The sequence below is a fragment of the Paramormyrops kingsleyae genome, chromosome 5 (genome assembly GCF_048594095.1).
Source record: "Paramormyrops kingsleyae isolate MSU_618 chromosome 5, PKINGS_0.4, whole genome shotgun sequence".
In the NCBI taxonomy this organism is placed as follows: domain Eukaryota; kingdom Metazoa; phylum Chordata; class Actinopteri; order Osteoglossiformes; family Mormyridae; genus Paramormyrops; species Paramormyrops kingsleyae.
Window position 1 is genome coordinate 28,495,183 of NC_132801.1, and position 20,618 is coordinate 28,515,800.

At 44.9% G+C, this 20,618-nt stretch overlaps 2 protein-coding genes and 1 non-coding gene across 8 annotated transcripts; 1 reads left to right on the forward strand and 2 right to left on the reverse strand.

Moving 5' to 3' along the window:
• Positions 1 to 4,056: 4,056 nt before the first annotated feature.
• Positions 4,057 to 12,798, reverse strand: palb2 (partner and localizer of BRCA2). Of its 6 annotated transcripts, none has more exons than XM_023815074.2 (13): positions 12,673 to 12,798; positions 11,881 to 11,961; positions 11,586 to 11,645; positions 11,230 to 11,332; positions 9,874 to 11,145; positions 8,020 to 9,755; positions 7,793 to 7,942; positions 7,167 to 7,252; positions 5,981 to 6,142; positions 5,385 to 5,501; positions 5,154 to 5,241; positions 4,904 to 5,043; positions 4,057 to 4,815 (listed from the first exon to the last, which is right to left on the reverse strand). In XM_023815074.2, exons 1-13 carry the CDS (start codon positions 12,796 to 12,798, stop codon positions 4,581 to 4,583), a joined length of 4,356 nt encoding a protein of 1,451 aa, XP_023670842.2. In that variant the 3' UTR covers positions 4,057 to 4,580. The 6 variants fall into 6 exon arrangements, with proteins under 6 accessions (XP_023670842.2, XP_023670841.2, XP_023670846.2 ...); XM_023815073.2 differs by having other exon boundaries at positions 11,881 to 11,964; XM_023815078.2 differs by lacking the exon at positions 12,673 to 12,798 and adding an exon at positions 12,400 to 12,638.
• dctn5 (dynactin 5) lies at positions 12,713 to 17,806 on the forward strand. The gene is made up of 6 exons (XM_023815081.2): positions 12,713 to 12,844; positions 13,047 to 13,115; positions 13,264 to 13,382; positions 15,893 to 16,004; positions 16,723 to 16,825; positions 17,069 to 17,806. Exons 1-6 carry the CDS (start codon positions 12,797 to 12,799, stop codon positions 17,164 to 17,166), a joined length of 549 nt encoding a protein of 182 aa, XP_023670849.1. The 5' UTR covers positions 12,713 to 12,796; the 3' UTR covers positions 17,167 to 17,806.
• Positions 17,807 to 19,578: 1,772 nt separating this feature from the next.
• On the reverse strand, positions 19,579 to 19,738 carry LOC111845583 (U1 spliceosomal RNA). Its single transcript, XR_002838667.2, has one exon. It is a non-coding gene; the product is annotated as a U1 spliceosomal RNA (small nuclear RNA).
• Positions 19,739 to 20,618: the final 880 nt, after the last annotated feature.

Sequence of the window (20,618 nt, forward strand, 5' to 3'; positions counted from 1 at the left end):
ATGAAGCAGTTTATGAATAATCTTAGCTGGCACATTATGTGGAACATGCTTGAGACGCACTTCAAAATTACTGTATTATCATCCCAGTAATCTTATGTGTGAAAACAGATTTGTGCTGCATAAATCGGTTTGGTGGTTTGTTGTCAATATTTGCAAAAAGGGATGTATATGTCAATGCAGACATGCAATATTTCCCCAAGCGAGCTCGATGGGCCGAATGGCCTCCTCTTGTTTGTATAGTTTTTATGTTCTTATTATAAAGAAAAATAACTGATTATTGTGGGTACCTCTGCAGGAAACTTAAAAATAACAAAGGTTTTAAAATCTAGGGGAAATCCATTTTAAATTTGTGCTCATTTAGGCCTATGGTGTTTAAATAACACTGTATTTCTTGCTTTTTCCATCCATCATCTATCTTCCAAGTTTCTTAATTCCAATACCAAATCTAACCCTAATGGCAACATTAACCCTAAAAGAAGAGTCAGCGATTCATACTGCCACCTACTGTGCTGGAGTTATTACAGAAATCTACACTTAAGCCTGTTTTGCAAACCAGCTCCATACTTATCCCATGATTTCCCTATGATGCCAACTGTAGCATCTCCCCCAAAAGATGGTCAAGGCTTGACTGATGATTTTATTGTTTATTGAAATATTTGAGCTAATCAACCAATAATCCAATCAACCAACGTAAGAGCTGGGCAGAGCACAAGACAAATGCATTACCTTTATAGACGGTGCCATGTAACTGTATTAAGATGAATTCGCGGATGATTACGTCACCCACGTGATATGGAATTAATCCTTTACTATAATATTCTGGGAAGTTGTAATTGTGGATTAATTCTGATCGTGTGTGGACTGATCATCCTGAAATTCAGATCAATCGTCCATAATTCACCCCGAATGTTACTAGACTGCACGAACTCGTTATTTACCGATCCCCTGTAAAACCTAATTTTGCCATAAATAAATAAAGAAGCCAGGATGCTAATCTGGGCCATTAGATCAGCATGCAGAATTCTTATCTTGGTTTCAGGAGATGGGGGGGTTGGTATACAGCACCCTATATTGCCTATTGGCAATATTGTAGTTTGTTATCGCAAGCAGCATCACTCGGACAAAAGGGGGAATTGCAGTACATATTGCCTGGGGGGAAGGGGTGAGCCTGGCCAGCTTACCCCCTGCCCGCACGCAACGCTAAATTTACTATAAAGGAAGGGGGAGATCCCAGTACTGACCGGAGCTCAGCCGTGGGATAGAGCGCGTATCGCCCGGCACTTTCTCGGGACTCACGTGTTGGTCTCTTGCCAGGACTGAAAAGGGCTCCCCAGTCCATGTGTGAAGATGGGTGATGATGGCACGTCCGAGTGTAAATAGTTTTGCAGCTGCTTATACGTTTAATTGACTAATGGGGATTAATTATCACCGCTCGTGATAATAATTTGCATTGTCTATATTTTATTATTTCTTTTATATATATGCTATTCTATATCGTTTGTGGTACAAGGTTATTTTGCATTGCTTTTAAATTGATATATTGATATTGATTTTAATACGAAGTTATCGTGTATTACTTGTATTAAAGTGTTTTTGAGTGAACCTAAGTGTGCCTGTTTGTTCCTTCGAGAGCCCTATATCCCTCTCTCATCCATTTTAATACAGTAACATAGCATATTACCAACTTAGTGGAAGAGTAAAAGTTCTCAGTTCAGTCAGAATCACCACAAACAAAACATTAACAAACATTAACCGTGCCTTTTCATGAACACTAACCTTGTGCCGCTTTGGAGGGTGCAAATCATTCTATTTCAGCTTATTTCCCATCTCCTTTTCTTTACCTTCGCTCAGTACCCCCTTTTTTTTTATCTTGCCTTAAGAACTATTACGAAAGCTATGCACGTAATTTCAAAATAAAAGTCCCTCAAAACAAAGTGGAACCTAAGGCAATATAAATTCACAAAAATAATATAAAAATAATACCTTAGGCCAGGTATTATTATTCAAACTGGTAGTCCTTTGTATGGCTTGGTACCCGTGAAGCAGCTCTGTTTCAAAAAGGTTGATGACCCCTGCCTTATGCATATTTAACAGTGCAATATTTCCTTAAAGAACAAAAAATAGAAATTGGGCCATTCACACCAACCAAATCCCAGAACCCCAAGACGTGCAATTTCCTTCAAAACATGCAATGCAGTCGAGCTGAAGGTCGCTATCAAAGCATCCTGGGCTTCCATAACACCTCAGCAGTGCCGCAGGCTGATCATCTCCATGCCACGCCGCATTGATGCAGTAATGCATGCAAAAGGAGACCCGACCAAGTATCAGGTGCCCACATGGATGTAGTTTTCAGTAGGCCAACATATCTGTCTTAAAAATCATTTTTTGTATTGGTCTTATGTATTATTCAAATTTTCTGGATTTTGGGGTTTTCATTAGCTATAAGCCTTAATCATCAAAATGAAAAGAAATAAATGCTTGACATATATCACTGTGAGTAATAAAGCTATATAATATATGGGTTTCACTTTTTGAATTGATTTACTGAAATAAATGTGCTTTTCGATGATATCCTAATTTAGTGAGATGCACCTGTATAATAGGCTTACCATCTGTAATTGAATCTTTAAACCATTTAGACACTCTGTCACCAGTATCCTAGGTACACCTCCTTGTTTATAGAAACAGCCTTCACCTCCAAACAAGACAGGGTGCAGAGGTTCAGTTGTTGTTCATCTGAGCATTAGAATAGCTAATGTATTTATATTTGTATATATATTTAGCAGACATTTGTCCAATGAGACGTACAAGCAAGGCAAAAGGCTTCTACTGCAAACATTTATGCTGTCAAGGAGTCAACTGGGCATAAGCGTAGCGAACCTGAGCTTCCAGTGAATGTCCAGGTACAAGTGAAAGCAGGAGCTATACAACTATCAACAACTACACATCAACTTCTCACAAAGTGAGAATCTAATGTAACAACAGCATTCAAAGAACATTAAGTGGCATCAGGTTAGTAGAGGAATTCATGGAACTGACAGATCTTGAGGTGTTTCATGAAGGTGGACAGTCTAATGACAGAACGTGATTCGTAGGTGAATTCTACTATAGGGAAACCTCACAAGAGAACCATCAGGAGCGACACTTCTCAGGTAGCAGAGGAAGTTCCATGCAGCTTTGGTTCGCTGAACAAAGAAGGTGAGAGGAGACACAGGCCTTTTGATGAGTCTTTTGATGGACTGGTAAGCCAGCACCAAGCACGTGCAAGTGTGGAGGGATGTGACATAAGAATGTTTAGACTGAATGAATATCAGACAAGCTACTGTATTTTGAATCACCTGCAGTGGTCTGATAGCACAAGCTGGTAGACCTGCTAGCAGAGAGTTGAGGTGACAAGTCTCTGGACCTGAAGCTGAGCTGCATAGTTAGACATAAAAGGCCTGATCTTCCTGATATTATAGAGGGTAAACCTATAAGATCAGGAGAGCGCTGTGATCTGCTCAGCAAAGGACAGCTGACATCTATCATTACCCTTAGATTCCAGCCAGAAAGTGATGGAGACAGTATGGATGAATCAAGCTGAACAGCGATGTCATGGTGGATGGTAGGACTGGCAGGGAAGACGAAGCTCAGTCTTGGAGAGGTTAAGCTGGAGGTGATGGTCCCTCATCCAGGCTGTGATATCAGCCAGGCATGCAGAGATCTGAGTGGAGACCGTGGTGTCTTTGAGAGAGAAGGTCTCGATGTCATTGGTGTAGTAGTGGCAATTTAAATGTGGTGTGATTGTTGCAATCAGACATAATGGTTCCAGCACCTCAAGAAGTGCCACCTTGCTGCGATTTTCACACATTGCAGTGTCAAGAGTTTACAGAGAATGTGGCGTGAAGGACAAAAAACATCCAGTCATGGGCATTTCCGTGAAGGGTTCCTCTGATCACAGAATTCACTCTCATAATTATATATATATGTATTATAATATATACACAGTAAATATATATATACTGTATATAGAGTACATACATAAATACACATATACGTATATACACATACACACACTTTCCAAAATGCAGAAATTTATTTATGATCTTGTTTTTTTTGTTTTTTGAAAAGATTACTTTTATCTTATTACTAAACATTTATGTTTTATCTGTGTATAACACAATATAAATAACAGAAAACCCCGCTATCAATAGCTGTACTCGTATTAATAATTAAAATGACATTCTAAATCAATGGCATTAAAAACAAACATCCCGCTTATATCAGTGTCTTTTGGAGAGGTCTGGAAGGCATTTAGAACTAGTTTGGGAGACCTGAACTGCTCTTCAACTGAATGATTACAGAATCTCAAAGCACAGAACATTTTTTAAAACTGTCCTCTGGTTTGCGTAAAAAGTTAAAATACTTTGAACAAGAATGTGTCTTTCTTGCTCAGTGGCTGTTGTGTAGAGCGAAAGCACTGATGCAACACAAGTCCCAAACATGCAAACTATTAGCAGCGGGAAGAAGTGAGATGCAGACCTGAATACCGGTGCAGTGTGTGTGTGCGCGTACATATGTGTGTAGGTGAGGAAGAGGCATTACTCTGGTTTAGCAGCACAGTGCCCTCCTGTATACTGGTATAGGGACACATCTCCACTGAGGTTTCCTATCAGCAGGGAGCTGGGACCTGCCCAGCGAACAACATTACAGCCTTCCTCTGGGGCACGGGCCAGCCTGGCCAGCAAGTCCCACTGGTGGAGATCCCATGTAGCCAACGTCCCACACTGGAATGCCACCGCCAGTGACGATCCACACACGTCCACATCCGTGAACCTATCCGGAAGGACATAAGGGAAACGTTAGTCCGAATAGTGCCAGTTATATGTCTGAGGTACCAGCAGGAGGCGCTACTGGGTCATACCTCCCTAAGCACAGCGCAGGCTGGATCAGGCTGTGGGCCAAGACGTATCGAGCCGTGATGGGGTTTGTGGCGATCAGAGAGAAGAGCACGCCATCTTCCTGACTGAGAAACTTATGCTGGAGCAACATGAACAGGACACCCTGAAGCAATGTCAGAAAAAAATGCTCTGCTCAGATGCAGTGCCATCTGGGATTTACCGATGCTGTAACATAATCAGTGACAGCCTCCCAGCCATAATCTTTACACTTACACCCTCTGAGTATCCTCTTAGACACGTGGCTCCTAGAAGACACTCCCCCAGGGCAAAACTCTGCAGCAGGTTACCAGTCCTCATATTCCTGGTAGCAAAGATAAAAATGTGAATTCCTTTGACTTTTACTGTTTTACTAAAACCTTTGATGATTGTAACGACAGAGGTATGTCTGTCTGGACTGACTAAATGCCATATTTCACGGACAGTTTATTAGAAAGAGTCGCTGACCAGAGGAGCAGATGGCCGGCGTCTGTGGAGCCAATTAGAGCGTCCGGCTCTCCTTCCACAGGGGCCAGAGCGTGGACACCCTGCCCAGGAGACACCAGTGAGAGCGACTTCTGCGGCCTACAGGAGGACAAGGCCGTCACTGTGTAACAGCATCACAGACACATCACAGACACATCACAGACACATCACAGACACATCACAGACACATCACAGACACATCAAAGCAAGTGACACAAAAAAGGACAAAGCAATGCAGAGGGTGAATCTCAGCTTGCATACTTGACCGTACTTGTGTCCACATTTACCCATTCTACATCATCGTCCTTTGACGAAGACCAGTTCCAATACTAAGAACACAAGTTCAGAGGATGGTGAAAATCACCGAATGTTGTTCTTGCTCCGCCCCAAAAATATCAAGGACATACTGGTTGCATCCTCGCCAAACAAGACCAATCCAATCCAATTCATTGCTCCCCAAGTTTGTTCTTGGAAGGCAAGTTAGCAAGACCGGTCTTGCCAAGACTTCAAGTATGGTTTTTGTTTTCTTGGTATTGGGATTCACCCATCGCCTCCATCTCAGCATTTCTCTGGGGTACCTGCCGTCCTTCGTCAGCTGGGCCACAGTCACCGTCTGAGTCGACCCAGAGGAGGCGCAGCAGACCAGTCTGCCCTCAGACACCCCCAGCACTGCCTGGATCTCCCCAGTGCACAGCACCGACTGGGAGAACGGGCCTCCAGCATTGACGAAGGAAAGGATCCTGAACAGGGGGACAGATAGTCATGGTGGATGGCGCTATAGCACTGATTACGAACCAATAAACAAAGAGCATGAATCTGCACACTGTAGACAGACACGTACATAGTAAGCATTCCTCCAAAATAAAACAACATTCATAAAAACCTAAACAGGGAACATCCCCTTCCAAACATTTAATAAGGAATGAAGCAGATTTCCAGGAAGCAAAGGTTCACATTTTGCTCAGAAATGGAGCACTGAAGCGTTTTCGAACCTGTGTTTCAAAGCCGATTTGAAATGTTAATCGCACATGTCTCCAGCAACCATCATATTCTCTGTAGGGGTGCACCGATCGATCGGCGCACCGATCTATCGGCCTCGATCACGTTAATTTGAGGGGATCAGAAATCGACCATATTCCCATGAGATCCACCGATCTTAGTTATATGCTTTTAAATCAGCCTTTTCTCCCATTCCCGAGAGAGGTGCAGTGCAGGCTGCCTCCCTCCCGCCCGCCCAATACGTCACACCTGTGCTGCCGTGCAGGAGGAAGAAGAAGAAAAAGGAGGAGGGGGAGTTCGAGGCAACATGTCCTCAGTTTGGAAATTTTATACCATAAAAGAGAATGAGAAAATGAGAAAAAAGAGGATGAAAAAATATGATTTTGTAGTTCAAACAGCAATGCTCATTTATATGTTCATTTATATTTGAGGACACTACCTCATGTTTTGTGAGTATTCATATCAATTTACTCAATAAAAATGGAAACATTGAAGTAATTGTCTTTTAGTTATGAAAGAAACAAGATCGGCAAAAAAAAAATCGAGATCGGCAGGTAATGTTGTCTAAGGATCGGTGATCGTTGATCGGCCAGAAAACTGCAATCGGTGCACCCCTAATTCTCTGTATTTATTATTATACTTTGTTTTAGTGTCTATATTCTCAATCCCATTTGGGTTCCTACTTTGGGCTATTTGGGCTTTAGAGGTAGGATCCATTTCCTGAGTGCTCCAGGGTCTTTGCCAATGTCTGTGTGTGGTCTTTACCTGGCCTCTCTGATCTCCAGTTGACCGAGAGCAGCACAAACAAGGCCCGGGGCATCTGGCACAGGAAGCAGGGCAATGACTGGGTGCTGGGATGGAAAGACAAATGTTGAAGGTCCATCCACCCAAAACACACCTTAGATCAGTGGTTCCCAAACTTTCTCTGCAGGGCCCCCCTTTTCTAGATAGGAACATCATTGAGCCCCCCCCCCCCCCATTCAAACTACACAGGTTCAGATTCAAACTCCCTTTTCTAACTGAGCGAAACAAATGCAATTACAAAATACAAATGGTGCAATTTCACCACTGTGGGAGAAAAAAGAGCAATCAATTAAAAATAAAAGTCCAGCATAAGTTTGAAATTATGCTAATGCAGATTTAACATTCCTGTTAATTAATATACCTTGTAAAATAAAGTTTAAATAAATTAAGAAATGTTCTAATAGTACACGTAAGGTAGTGGTTTATTTATTATTTACTGTAATGTTGCGCTGCTTTATTTGTTTAATAAAGTCTGTGAAGAGATTATTTTGCCCCTGAGGCTATGCCATTGGTGTGCCCCCCCCGCAATACCTCAGCGCCCCCCAGTTTGGGAACCACTGCCTTAGATGAAGGAGAGCAGAGGGTACCTCAGTGAAAGGCCAGGTGTGGAGCAGACACCACTGTTCAGGAGAGGTTTGCTGCCACAAGGACACGGCCCACTCCTCTGCTGTCACCACACTCCAGCCCATCTCCATGCGGACACCCCATACGTCCACCAGGCAGCGGCCTGCCGGAGCCTGTCAACACGCAGACTGGATTAGGGAGATGTGTAGGACTGCGTGACGGAGTGGTGCTACGGAGGGACTGGACTTGCCTTCAGAGTGTGCATAAGTTGCAGGATATCAGCAGCAGGTGACCTCCGCTCTGTAGGGGGCGCCATGCCTTGTGTCTCGGCCTGCCTTCCCAAAGGCCCCTGGGACGAAGACGCCTGCCCCCAGGGCGGCCAGACAGAGTCGGTGAAGTAGCTGTCCAGGTCTTGGTCTGCAGCTTCCGTTCCTGGAGACAGCGACTGCTCTCCCAGTGAGCATTTATCCACGCTGGCAGCCTGAAGCAGAGGCTCCACATCGCTGTGTGAATCCCTGCTTGCTCCGCCCATACTGCCATCCGCATTCACAAGGCAGGGAGCCTCGCCCTCTCCAGCCTCCGGACAGTCCTGGGATGGAGACAGCAGGACCGCCCCACTGGGATTTAAAGATTCGACGTTGTCCCCCTTCTGGGAGGAACCTGGAGACAGAGAAGGTGCCAGATCCACCCCTGAAGGTGTCTCAGCTAGAGGACTTTTGCCCACATGCCCTTTCATGGGGGCAGATCCATCTTTGAGGGTGGTTTGGGGTGTGGGGGTATATGGGTCCTCTCCGGCGCCGAAGGGGGGTGAGGAATCTATGTCACTGCGGTCCAAGGAGGGACTGGGAGCAGACTGGCGGCACTGAGAAGTAATACTGGCAAGGATGGAGGAGGAAAGAGAGTCAGAGAAGCAAGGCAGAAGTGTTTTGGGTGAATAACTCTGATTCGCCGACACCTCAATCGCATGAACCTTCTGCTGTACCACCTCAGCAGGAAGGGGGTTCCGGGACTGGATTAGCTCCTCTGGGGATTGGCAAAGCAGAGACGGCGGTGTGCCTCCACTAGAAGCTGCCCTGTGCCTCTGCGAGTCACGTGACATGGAGGGTGTGACCTGCCGGGCGACGGGACTCTGCACTTTCAGGGGAGTCGAGGCCGAGCAGTTCTGTGAAGGCAGGCTGGAGTGTGCGGAGAAGGCGGGCGTGACCCCCAGGGAGGGGAATGTAGGGCTTCCCAACAAGGGCAGAACGGGCCTCTCACTTTTCTCATTGTGTGCAGGAGTAGAAGAGCTGAAGTTTAGCACACAGGGAGACAGAGCCATCCCAGCAGGACTCGCTTCCACACCCCCTTCCACTTCCATGCAATTTGCGACACCCCCTCTGTCTCCCTCCCCCATCCCGACACCCGGGGAGGAACCTGGGCTGTTCCTAACCACGGGATTAAGCTGACTTGACCTAGACTCCGGTGAAGGTACTCTGCCATCTTCTCCGTCTTCAGAGAAGTTGTTCCTGCCCTGTTTTCCACCTGGAAGCCTGACCCTGAAGCTCCTCATGGTTGCAGTCGCAGTCTGTTGGGCTGTACTATTCCTTGACCTCAGTTCCTTAGGGAGCTGGGGGGGGGCATCATTGGGCAGGACCTGAATGTGCTGCTGGCAATTCGTCCCAGCAAGGCTGCCAACCGGCCCTCCAGAGCTTCCAGCTGACTTGTGACGGTCAGCCCCCAAAGGGGTCCGGGATGCCCCTCGACGAGTGTTATAGGGGGACTGACGAGGCAGGCTGGCGTCTAAGCTCGCTGTGGCTGACGATCGAAGCTTGTCCAGCTTGAGCCTCCCAAACTCATCATCGGGAAGGTGAAAGTCTTTGACGTCGAAGCGGGAGAGGAGGGCACGCAGGTTGAAGTTACCTCCACCAGACGGGGGCACTGTGGGACGCAGGGGTTGCTGCACAGGACCAGGAGGCTGGAGCAGCAGCGAGTCGCATAGATCTGTACCTGAGAAGGACGCAGGAGAAACAAACACATAGGTACACGCAGAATGCAAATGGATCACAGGTTTTCCTGAAAATGCTTTCAGCCATAAACAAAGAGGGTGAAAAAAATAAAAACATACCTGTCTGTCCCCTCTGCAAACTGTCCTCACCAATATTAAACCCTGACATTTTTGCTCTGCCATTTGTCCGAAAGATAGCGTACAGCTCCTTCTCAGCGGTCTGAACATCGTTTCCTGTGTGAGATATTAAATCTGCTGCTATGTCAGGCCCTGTTGTTCCCACTTTAGTCGGCGGGCTAAAGTGCTTTCTGGCGGTCCTGCCCCGGCCCCTCCCTGCCCCGCCCCCTTTCTGGCGCCGACCTGCATACCGTCTGGAGACGGCACAGTCAGTATCATGGTTCTGGCAGCTCTTTGGTTCCGGAGGAACCTGGCTCTCGTCCTCGCCTTCAGCACCCAGTGCTTGGGGCTGCAAAGTGACCTCAGATGTTTGGCTGTCACGGGTCACACCCCCGGCCGGCCGGCGTCGGCGTCCTCTGCCCTTCCTGCCGTGGCTCAGCTGGCTCTGAATCACGGCGCCCAGGTCTACGTGGCTCTGGGCAGACGCCATCCTCCGCGTGGTCCTCACGTAGTACTCCACCGGGAAAAGCAGCCCTTCGATCATGGTGCAGGAGTCCAGGCAACCCACTTCCCCAGAATCGGATGCCGGGGGTGGGGGGCTTGAGCCTCGCTGCTCACCGGCCTCGTCCGACGTTGGATTGCCATCTGATGGCCTCGAGGGGGATGGCACGGACAGGGGTTTAGTGGTGCTAAAATCAATCTCTGGTGTTTCAGAAAGCATGGTTTCCCCCAGCAGGGAGTCTGCTAAGGACTCACACTTCTCCACACTGTTGTTGTCTTTCAGACTCCCCTGGGTGGAGACAGACCTATCGAATGGTTTATCGAGTCCTTCTTCCCTTCCTCTGCATTTCTCCCGGGCACTAGGACCCTGAAAGCCTGCCTCCTTGCTGCAGGACAGAACCTCAGGCTGACAGTCCTCAGCAAGGACAGGGACCAAGAGAGAATCCATCTTCTCACCATCCCCCTGGCCGGTGGAACTCTCCCCACTCTCACTCCTCTGAGAGTCTGAGCGCTCCTTCTGCTCCCAGCGCAGCCAGCTCCGCCGTGACCGCAGCCGGTGGGCCGAATGGCGGCGGTGGCCGCGGCCAGATGTTGGGCTTCCTGCCTGGTCGACCGCGTGGTTGTCAGAGAGGGGAGCAGAACCAGGAAGGTCCCCAGGGCGGGTGCACAGGCTGTAGGTTTCAGGTGGCAGACTGAACCGGACAGCCATACCCCTGCAGTAGACATCAGAGTCACTCGGAGTAACAGAAGCAAGGGTTTCCACCTCGGAAACACCTGTTAACAAGAACAAAGGATTGTTTCACCACTTTGTACTTCCCACACCTTATTCTTTAATAAACACACAACCCACGGGCTTACTTAGGTCAGATGAAGTAACAGTACTCTGTTCCACTTCTGAACGATTCTGTTCTGCAATCCTGCTCCTCACGTGTTTCCGCACAAGCTCAGAGCGCTCAGCACGCTGGAAAGACGAGAGTCGAGAAAATCCAAGATAATTCTCTCAAGAACACCAAATTACCTCCTTCATAAGTCCACTGTTGTTTTTTTAAGGGGGGGGGGTTCCAGATCAATAGCTAAATAAATGTCAGATACTAAGAGATTGTGTATTTTTTCACAATACTGTTGCACAGTTTAAGCAACAATACAAACAAAAGAATATTCTCTCCTTCACAGAAAGGTTTACGTCAAGCAAAAAAAAAAACAAAAAAACTTACCCGTAATCTCTGAACAGTTCGGTTGTACTCTCTCCGTAGTAAAGCCAATTTTTCCCTTAACTAAAAAAATTATATATATATATATATATACACACATCAGCACATACAAGCAAGATCAGAAATTGTTGATTGCATGTGTGAAAATGCAATAAAAATAGAAATGCGTCGAGTTACTGCTTGATTACAATTTAATCAATGTAATGTAATGTCCTGTCGTTGATTACAATGTAATCAAGTACATTTGTATATACAGTACAATACATTTGTTGAAAAAAGACACGAAAACGAAAATCACCATTTCTGTGTCATCGCCGTGTAACAACGTGTTCAGGCTGTCCTCCATGCTCGCTTGAATATTATGCATACGATCCCACAGCTGCTGCAACAGAATATACATATACATGACATTGATCACGACACGCAATCCAGCTACTAATAGTAATACCATGTTTTCAGCGCATATATAGACACATTAGTTGTGCATCGTTATCTGTCTGTTACAGTAAGATTTCGGACCCACATAACATCGTTAATGACATTACGCAAAAATCTTCTTACCCAACAGCTTTCTGTGACCGTTAGACAACTGGTTGTTAATGCGGGGCACCGTAATTTCGCGATCTAGTCTGCATTTCCCCTATCGCCAATCCAGTGATGCTTTAAGCTAGACCAAACTTGGATGTCAATTTATTGTCCTTTTTACTTATATACAATAACAAAGGGGAATATTTAGGATAAATGCTATATTACAAAAATAGAGACAAGTAAGACGCTAAATTAAACAGCACAGTTGTTTTCATATAAATCAGCAGACCTTATTTTCTGTTGCCGTTCCCTCTAAAGCTCCTAGTTTTTTAAGATTCCACCTTGTTCCCGCAACTTTCCCCAAAGACAAAAATAATCGAATTCGGTTAACATTTAATCTATCAAATAATGATTTTAAATTAGAAAAGTTATTTAAAGGAATATTTCAAAGATTATTTTAAATTCTTTAAAACAACAAATCGTAATATATATTAGCAGTATAAGCAATGTGGGTAAAAACATGAGGAATCGGCGATCGACAGCATTAGTCTGAACAGCTTACCGGAAGTGTTCGTGTGGAGCGGAACTCAGGGTGTGGAGTGTCCCTGGGTCTGTCGCAGGGCGGTATAAAATTATTAACAAATAGCACTGTCATTGTGCGATTCATTAAAGAATCGGTTTCCGCCATGGAATTGAGCGAAATATTGTATAACAAAGCGGAATATATTGAAACGGTATGTTGGGCTTTACTGCATTTGTGTGAGCGCCGACCGCAAATGGATGCTTTGTGGGTGTCAGAGGGTATTAGCTAGCTGTACTGCTTATTTTTCAGAAATATCTTGATATTCGTGTGCCATTACTTGCCTAAAGATGCATCTCTGACTTCTTCATTTGTCGTCGACAAATATTCATCTAACCCATTATTTTCCTTCGCAGGCATCTGGCAATAAAGTAAGCAGACAGTCAGTGCTGTGCGGCAGCCAGAACATTGTCCTGAATGGCAAAGTGAGTGGGAAACGTATTGTACATATTGTAGAACTGTGCAATTCTTATATTAGTAATGTAGTCCATTTTTCATATTGGAGATTTTATGGTTTAAATTCAAGTAAGAATTAAGTCCTGTCGTAGAAACACCACTCTGGCTGTCTTTCAGACTATCGTCATGAATGACTGCATCATCCGAGGGGATCTCGCCAACGTCAGAGTGGGAAGGCAGTGTGTAATAAAAAGTCGGAGTGTCATTCGCCCTCCTTTCAAAAAGTTCAGCAAGGGGTGAGTAAAATAAGAGTCCGCGTGATGGCAAATGAATGAATGAAAATTGACATTAGTTTGATTTACTGATTTAGTGTGGGTGAGGTGGATCTGTTTCTCTAATTTACTATTTCTGTGTATGATGTAGGACAAAACATAAATAGAACTACAGTTAAGATGGTTGGAAGAGGTGCCTTGTTTATTTTTTTTTTGCTTAGTTTTATAATGAATTCGTTTTTCATTTGTCATTGATATATTGAATTGCTCGCAACGTTCAATGTAAATTGAAGCCAAAAAAACTAATAGTAGTTCACCACTAGAGGTCAGTATTTAGCTATGCAACAATATGATTGACGGAATGGAAGAGATTTTAAATCGTATGGCGATAAATTTAGGCATGTATGTATTTTCTCACGCACAGTGAAAGTGGCTTTTATTACCATGCCATTGGCTTGCTCTTAGTCATTACTAGTGGGTGGTGTGAAAAGTATAAAACGGTATGCTAATTAATGCTAATTCTGGAGTTTGTAGATAATAATTGTTTTAAGTTGTTGTGTGCTATTCTGTACAGTGTTCGTCATGACCCGAAGCATGGAGGAGGTTGTATTGCTCCAGAATAATGCAGCTAATCCTAACGGATTATAGGAAGGCGGTTTGGGGGGAAGGTCGCAGGATTAGTCTTCACTCTGTTCCATTAGATCGCTAATGATACGGAGATCCGGCCGGGAGGAAGTTCTTTAATACGGGGGCTGTCGGTGCCACCGTTTGTCCTGAGGTCACCGCGCCCGTTTCTATGACCACCGTGTTTAAGAAGCCCGGTGGAGCATGAGCGAAGGTTACAGACATATTAATGAGACAGTGGATTATTTAAGGCGACTGTAAAAACAGCGACGGTTAAACTGAACACTTGGAATCACGTTCACCCCATCAGCAGTGGCCAAGTGATGTCTGTTGGGTGACACTTGGGCACCGTGTGCAGATCATCATATTAAAATGCTCCACCGCCATGTCACATGACTTCCGGTTTGTTATGGTGGGCCATGGTCTTGTGTTCTGTGTCTCTATCCTGATACTGAGCTTTTTGGAAAATTATATACGACTTAGCAGGACATCTTTCATGTTGGGGGCACAAAGGATTTGATAAATGTTTGATAGAGATTATTGGTGAGTACAATTGATGGTCAAAACACCAGTTTGACCTGTCTGTTAAAAATTAGCACACTTTGGTAAAATAAGGGATTTCCTGTTTTTGTCCCAATGCTGTTTCATATTTAATTTGAGGCTTGCATGTATGTCACATGATTGCAATATTTAATCGATGTAATCTTTCCGATCATCCAAGCTAAGCTCCTAGAAGGCAAGGGTGGTTAGATAAGTTCTGGTTTTAAAATAGCATATGAAAATGTAAAAATAGCAAGTTACATTTTGGAACTTGTAAATAAGTCTGTCACGATTATTGCAGCAGTGAAGTTTATAGGAATGCCACCTGCGGTTTTCAGGAGTCAACAGCAACTTGACAGAACCTGATAATATTCATTTATTCGTCCGTCCACCCTTTAATTATTTTTCTTGGTCATTGTCATGTGTGGCCTGTAGCCTATCCCAGGCAGTACAGTGCACAGCCCTGGAGGGGTGCCAGTCCATTCTAGGGCACGTAATCGTACATGCCTGCCCAATCATCTGTTATGGAAAATGTAGAGCTGCTTAACTGTATGTCTTTGGCCTCCAGTGAGCCACAGTGTCACACATGAATAGGGGGCAGCGTGTGGCTCAGTGGGCTTGTGCAAGGCCCGTAAGTCCCAGCTCCATGGGAGCCACTGCAGGTGGCTGCCCCTCACGGCTAATCTTGGTCTCATCTACATATGTATCTGTGTGGAGAGCAAGATGGGGTAGGCGAAAAGGGAGTTTCCCCACAGGGATCAATGATCAAAAAAGTGTAATAATAATGATTATAATTTTTATTATAGTAAATCTTGTACAGATAGATGCACAATACATTGGTTAACATACTGACAATGTCCAATTTCCAAAAATCAGGACACCATTGGTCCAATGTGTCAATCTTGCTGGCCGACATTTAAGCTTGAGTTAATATTCAAAGTTAGCTGCGCCAGAGCTAGAGGCATTAACATATACATTTGCGGCATTTGGCAGACACCATTAGCCAGAGCGACTTACATAAAGACGAAACTACTAAAATAATGGAGATGACTGCTTTGGGCGATCAGCGTTTTCCGTAGTGGAGGATGAGGGATTTCTTCAGCTCGTTCGTGATTCACTATAGTCTCCCAAGTTGGTGCTGCTTTGCTGATGTCTCTCTGCCTGCATTATATGTGGCTGCTACACGCATTTATGGAATCTTAAGAAGCAACGTCACTGGCTTTAGTGCCGCTATGGTATCGATAGTATTTGACAAAAGGATATCAGTTATCGGTGTTCGGCCAAAATTCCCACCTCGGTGCAGCGGTAGTATGTTGTTATTGGCGGGGGTGGTACTGACAGTGTGCCCCCCGCCTATGCTCTCTCCCCAGTGTGGCCTTCTTCCCTCTGCACATCGGCGATCATGTGTTCATCGAGGAGGACTGTGTGGTGAACGCTGCACAGATCGGCTCCTACGTACACATCGGCAAGAACTGTGTCATCGTGAGTGTTGGCCGCGCCCTTGGCGGCTTAGTCGGCGCCTTTCTCGCACCCTGCTCCTTGCCGAGCACGTGGCTACCTTTATTTGCCTTCTGCATTTTTGTTCATTTATAAGTCATTCTTTAGAAGCAATCACTGACTTATTAAATAGTCATTTTATTGCTCCATAGTTTATCAAATCAGAACTGCATTGAACTCCTAGTTTCCTCAGAAGTATGGGTTAAAAGGCCATTAGTCAGCTAACAAAAAGCTTGTCACCAGTTTCTCTCACTTGCCTGGTGTAAATCGTCTCATATACACCTCAGTGGAGTACCGTAAGTTACAACATATAACTAAATTACCTCCATGCCCTCCGAAAGTTTTGGCAAGATGTTCCTGTGCTCACCATGAAAAGTCATTGTTCAGCTCTCCTGGAGGTTTTCCTTTGCCCACAAAGTGCAGTAGGATAAGACTTGACTGCGATTTATTCTTGTGCGAATAGCCCAAAGTAGATAGCTGCTGATTAGCCTGTTTGCTTGGGGCTGCTTATCAGAGATAATACGGTAACTTTGACACTGACCTAAAAGCTGCTGTGCTGAGCTGATCCATATCAGGGAGGGATCCTGTACTGCTACCTGCCTCATAGGCAACTGAGATGTATAAGCAGAGTGTAATTTGTTACGTGTCTCTGAACCTAGAAGTATAAAGATGCCCTCCTTCCCCACACACACTTATTTTTCAGGGAAGACGATGTGTCCTGAAGGATTGCTGTAAGATTCTGGACAACACTGTCCTTCCTCCCGAAACCGTGGTCCCTCCTTTCACGGTGTTCTCCGGATGTCCGGGTAGGTCTGAAGGAGAAGCCTCACACAGCTCCGGGAATCCTCTTTGGTCACGTGAACAAGCAGTGTTACCTATTATCATAGCAACCTAAAAACCAAGGAAGGAGACTGTTGGAAAGAGATGTCAGCATTACAGGCGTGAAATGTCCTGCACCTGAGACGTCCATGTTGTCTTGCTGTTCATGCATGCGGATTTTAATATAAAGGTAGTTCACAGGCTGATCTTCTCCCTGTCTTCTGCCCCAGGGCTGTTCTCGGGAGAGCTCCCGGAATGCACACAGGAGCTCATGATCGATGTCACCAAGAGTTACTACCAGAAATTCCTCCCCCTCAGCCAGATATAAGGGCTGCGTCCTGCGTTTGGACCGATATGGACTGAATGGGCAGTGGAGCATGACCTCCCCCTGGATCGTTTTTCCACGTGGTCACACGTTTAATGATGAGCTCATACTCTTTCTCCGTGCCCATTTAACCTGTCCAGGAAACGGCGTTGTTTCTGGCACTTTCTCGTTCGATCAGCTGAAAACATGTGTAAAACGGCCACCTCTTTTATCCCGCGTCCGTCTCCTGAATTTGTGCAATCGCTTCCGATAAGCTGGCTCTGTTGTCTCGTACTGGGTGTTCTTTTGCATTTGACAGGGAGCTGCTCTCTGTTAGCCAGCCTGCCTGTCTCTTGCATGCCCCAGTTTCCTCAACTGATGGGGACAGATGTGTCCGCCCACATGTTTACACGGAGAGTACTCGCTCTGTGTCCTGCCAGCTCTACTGACAACCACCACAAGATACTATTGACCCTCATCTTATGCAAAATGTGGGACGAAAAAAAAAAAATCCACTTTGCTCCTGCCCGCTTTTTTTAATCCTCTGCTTTTATTTAATGTTATATTGTATTTATGGAGGTTTCATGCAGCTTGTTGTCAAAGCGGCACTACAGTGCAACCCAATACAAAGTGGAAAATGTAGAAATAAATGTGTATTGTAACATTTCAGTGTAAGGAGTTTATTTTACTAATTGCTGATGCCTTTGGTCACTTTGTATATTCTGATAGTACGGAGGTTAATCTTCTTCATTGTGGGTTTCACCCAGTTATTTATGATGGGCTGTTTTTACTCAAAACCTAGCAGTCATCTTCACAAATTGTAAAACCGTAGTTGCTTATTAATTTATTCAAGGGAAAAAAAAGGTGAGTCTCCTAGAAGCTTCTGGAAACCTACAGAGAAACTTCCAGTTTGCTTAGGAGCCCCAGAGCATGCCCCAGTGTGTGTGGTGTAATACAGTGATGTGTGAGTCAGGCTCAGTTCATCCCTTAATGGCTCTTAAGCCCGAAACAACTTTTAGAGCCTGAATGCTGATTTTAATGAAGACAAACAAAGTGATTTGCAGATGCCTCTCCTTGGTCTTTTTTCTTTCTTTTTTGTTATTTTAAAAGCGTAACATCACACATCACCTGACGCTTAGTAAACACACAAAAGGGTGAAGCGCTCAGTCTCCATGGGCTGAGGGTCTGTCACTGCAGCCTGCTGTCATTTCACTTCTGTTGCCTTTCAAAACTAACCACGCACACACAATATCTGCTTTGTTGATTTTCCAGGCTAGTGCACTAATATGCATTAAGCAAAGCGGCCTTGCAGACAAGCAGTAATTACTGTGAAAGTTTTACGGAAATAAGGGCGAGGAGCCTAATTTTTTTCCTAGTGTGGACTAGCGTCTGTACATTTGGCCTTTTGTTAGTCCGCTAGCTTACTGGAAACATTCAATTGAGTTAAAACATATTAGATACAGCTTACACATTGAAGGGCAAAGCATACCTTTCAGGGACCTCGCTAATGTGAAAGAGCCAGAGAGGCTGGGGTAATTTATGACATTATTGCGGCGATTTATCAGTCTCGCCCCAGCAAGGCTGTTTGCTTAGGCCGTCCAGGCCCCCTTCCTGCCAGCAAGCGGTTTATCAAAAAAACCAATACAAGACAGCTGCAAGAGTACACAGAGCGTGTGTTGCAAGCAGCACACTTGGTGTTGAAACTGTTTAGACTGTGCCTGGGGGGTTACAAAAGCGCCTTTTATTCTCGAGTGCACCGCAAGTGAGTATCACTGCTGCAAGGTACGCCGGATTGTGCGAGAGGAGGATTGTGGGACAGCGGGAGCTGCCTTTGGCCTTGACTTTGCTGAAATGGCTACCAGGTTAAACTGTTTGCCCTCAGCTTCTTTGGTAAAACTTAACACTAACTCCACTTTCATAATGGATTCATAACGCATTCAAAGAACATCCAGTTCACCTTCATAATGCATTCTTAGAACATCCAGTTCACTTTCACAATGCTTTCAGAGAACATTCAGTGCACCTTCATTATACAATCAATATTCATAGAACATCCAGTTCACCTTCATAATTTATTCGTAATGCATTCAATGAATATTCTGTTCACCTTCATAATGCATTCATAGGACACTCATAAGCAGCATGTAAATCTACCTTCAAGTCCTAACGTACTTTAAAGAGATCAATGGTCATTGTTGACACACCACAGCACACAGTGCACAACAATGAAATGTGTCCTCTGCATTTAACCCATATGTGACAATGTAACATTTAGAGGGGGGAGCTAATTCAGCACCTGGGGAGCAGTGCTTGGGGGCGGTACCTTGCTCAGGGTACCTCAGTGGTGCCTTGCTGGATGAGGATTCAAACCAGTAATCTTTCAATTACAAGTGTGCTTCCCTAACCATTAAGCCACCACTGGCCACAAAAAAAAATCAGGGGAGAGTGCGAATGCAGTCCCCCACTACCAGAAATTATGCAGTGAAGATTCCCACATTAGGGGAACTGGCAGGGGTCAGCACAGCTGCAGGGCAGTGGCTGGGCCTCACTCTGGGTGAACCACCTTCGCGATCAAGATCCCCTGCCAGGTAAGTATGCACCTTCATACTTATACATAATATACACTAATAATATACACTAATAACGATCTTTTATATGATAACAAAGATGTACTGTATCTGTACCATTCACCACTGGCACTTTGAAAGCTCTACATGCACACTGGACAGTATTCAAACTGCATCACTGCACTACTACATTGATTCCCACTGAGAGAGAATGCTTAAATCTGAAAGTGGCTGTTTTATCATTTTTATTTTTGGGAAAAAAAACTTACACTTTTTCAGTGACTATTTCAGTTTCTGTTAACAATCTAGTTGGGTACTGGATTGCTAGGTGAGATGGTCACTATTTGACTACAGAAAATGTGTGTTAATTTCCAAGTGTATCTTAATGATGCCAGTATCTGCTCTCAGGATAACGGCCAATCTGTGCTAGAAGCCAGAAAAATGACACTTAACATGCTTGAGACATCAGGATACCAGGTTTCCCCATTGATATAAAGCATCCACAATGGTTTCCACTGCCACTAACTCTGGTGGCTTATGGACTATTTATATCTAGGGACAGCTGATAGAAAATAAAAGTTCCTTAATTCTTTTTTGGAACATTTACGTCACTCTCGGGGGGGGTTGTGAAGGCAAGCTCTGCCCCCCCTGCCAAATGAGAAGCTTGGTGATGGTGATGTTGCTCTAACTCCTTATTGAAGATCTGGTTCAGCTCATGGGTAACTAAAGTCCCTTTGAGCACAGAGACGCCTGCCATTGTCCCATTGCCTTCATCCTACTTCCGTGTTTACAGATGTTAGCTTTCGGGGAGTGTGAGTGTAATAATACGCCTGAATAGTAGCTGGCTGGGAAGAAAAGGTGCAAACGGTTTCTTTGAATATTTGTCAAAGCCCGTCCTGGGGATTAGTG

Coding starts and splice junctions, on each gene's coding strand:
- dctn5 (XM_023815081.2), top strand. CDS start 12,797: ATGGAATTGAGCGAAATATTGTATAACAAAGCGGAATATATTGAAACG. Junction 13,116..13,263: donor ACATTGTCCTGAATGGCAAA/GTGAGTGGGAAA, acceptor GCTGTCTTTCAG/ACTATCGTCATGAATGACTG. Junction 16,826..17,068: donor GGTGTTCTCCGGATGTCCGG/GTAGGTCTGAAG, acceptor CTTCTGCCCCAG/GGCTGTTCTCGGGAGAGCTC.
- palb2 (XM_023815073.2), bottom strand. CDS start 12,798: ATGGCGGAAACCGATTCTTTAATGAATCGCACAATGACAGTGCTATTT. Junction 7,943..8,019: donor AACTTATGCACACTCTGAAG/GCAAGTCCAGTC, acceptor GCGTGTTGACAG/GCTCCGGCAGGCCGCTGCCT. Junction 5,502..5,980: donor CAGCTGACGAAGGACGGCAG/GTACCCCAGAGA, acceptor GTCCTCCTGTAG/GCCGCAGAAGTCGCTCTCAC.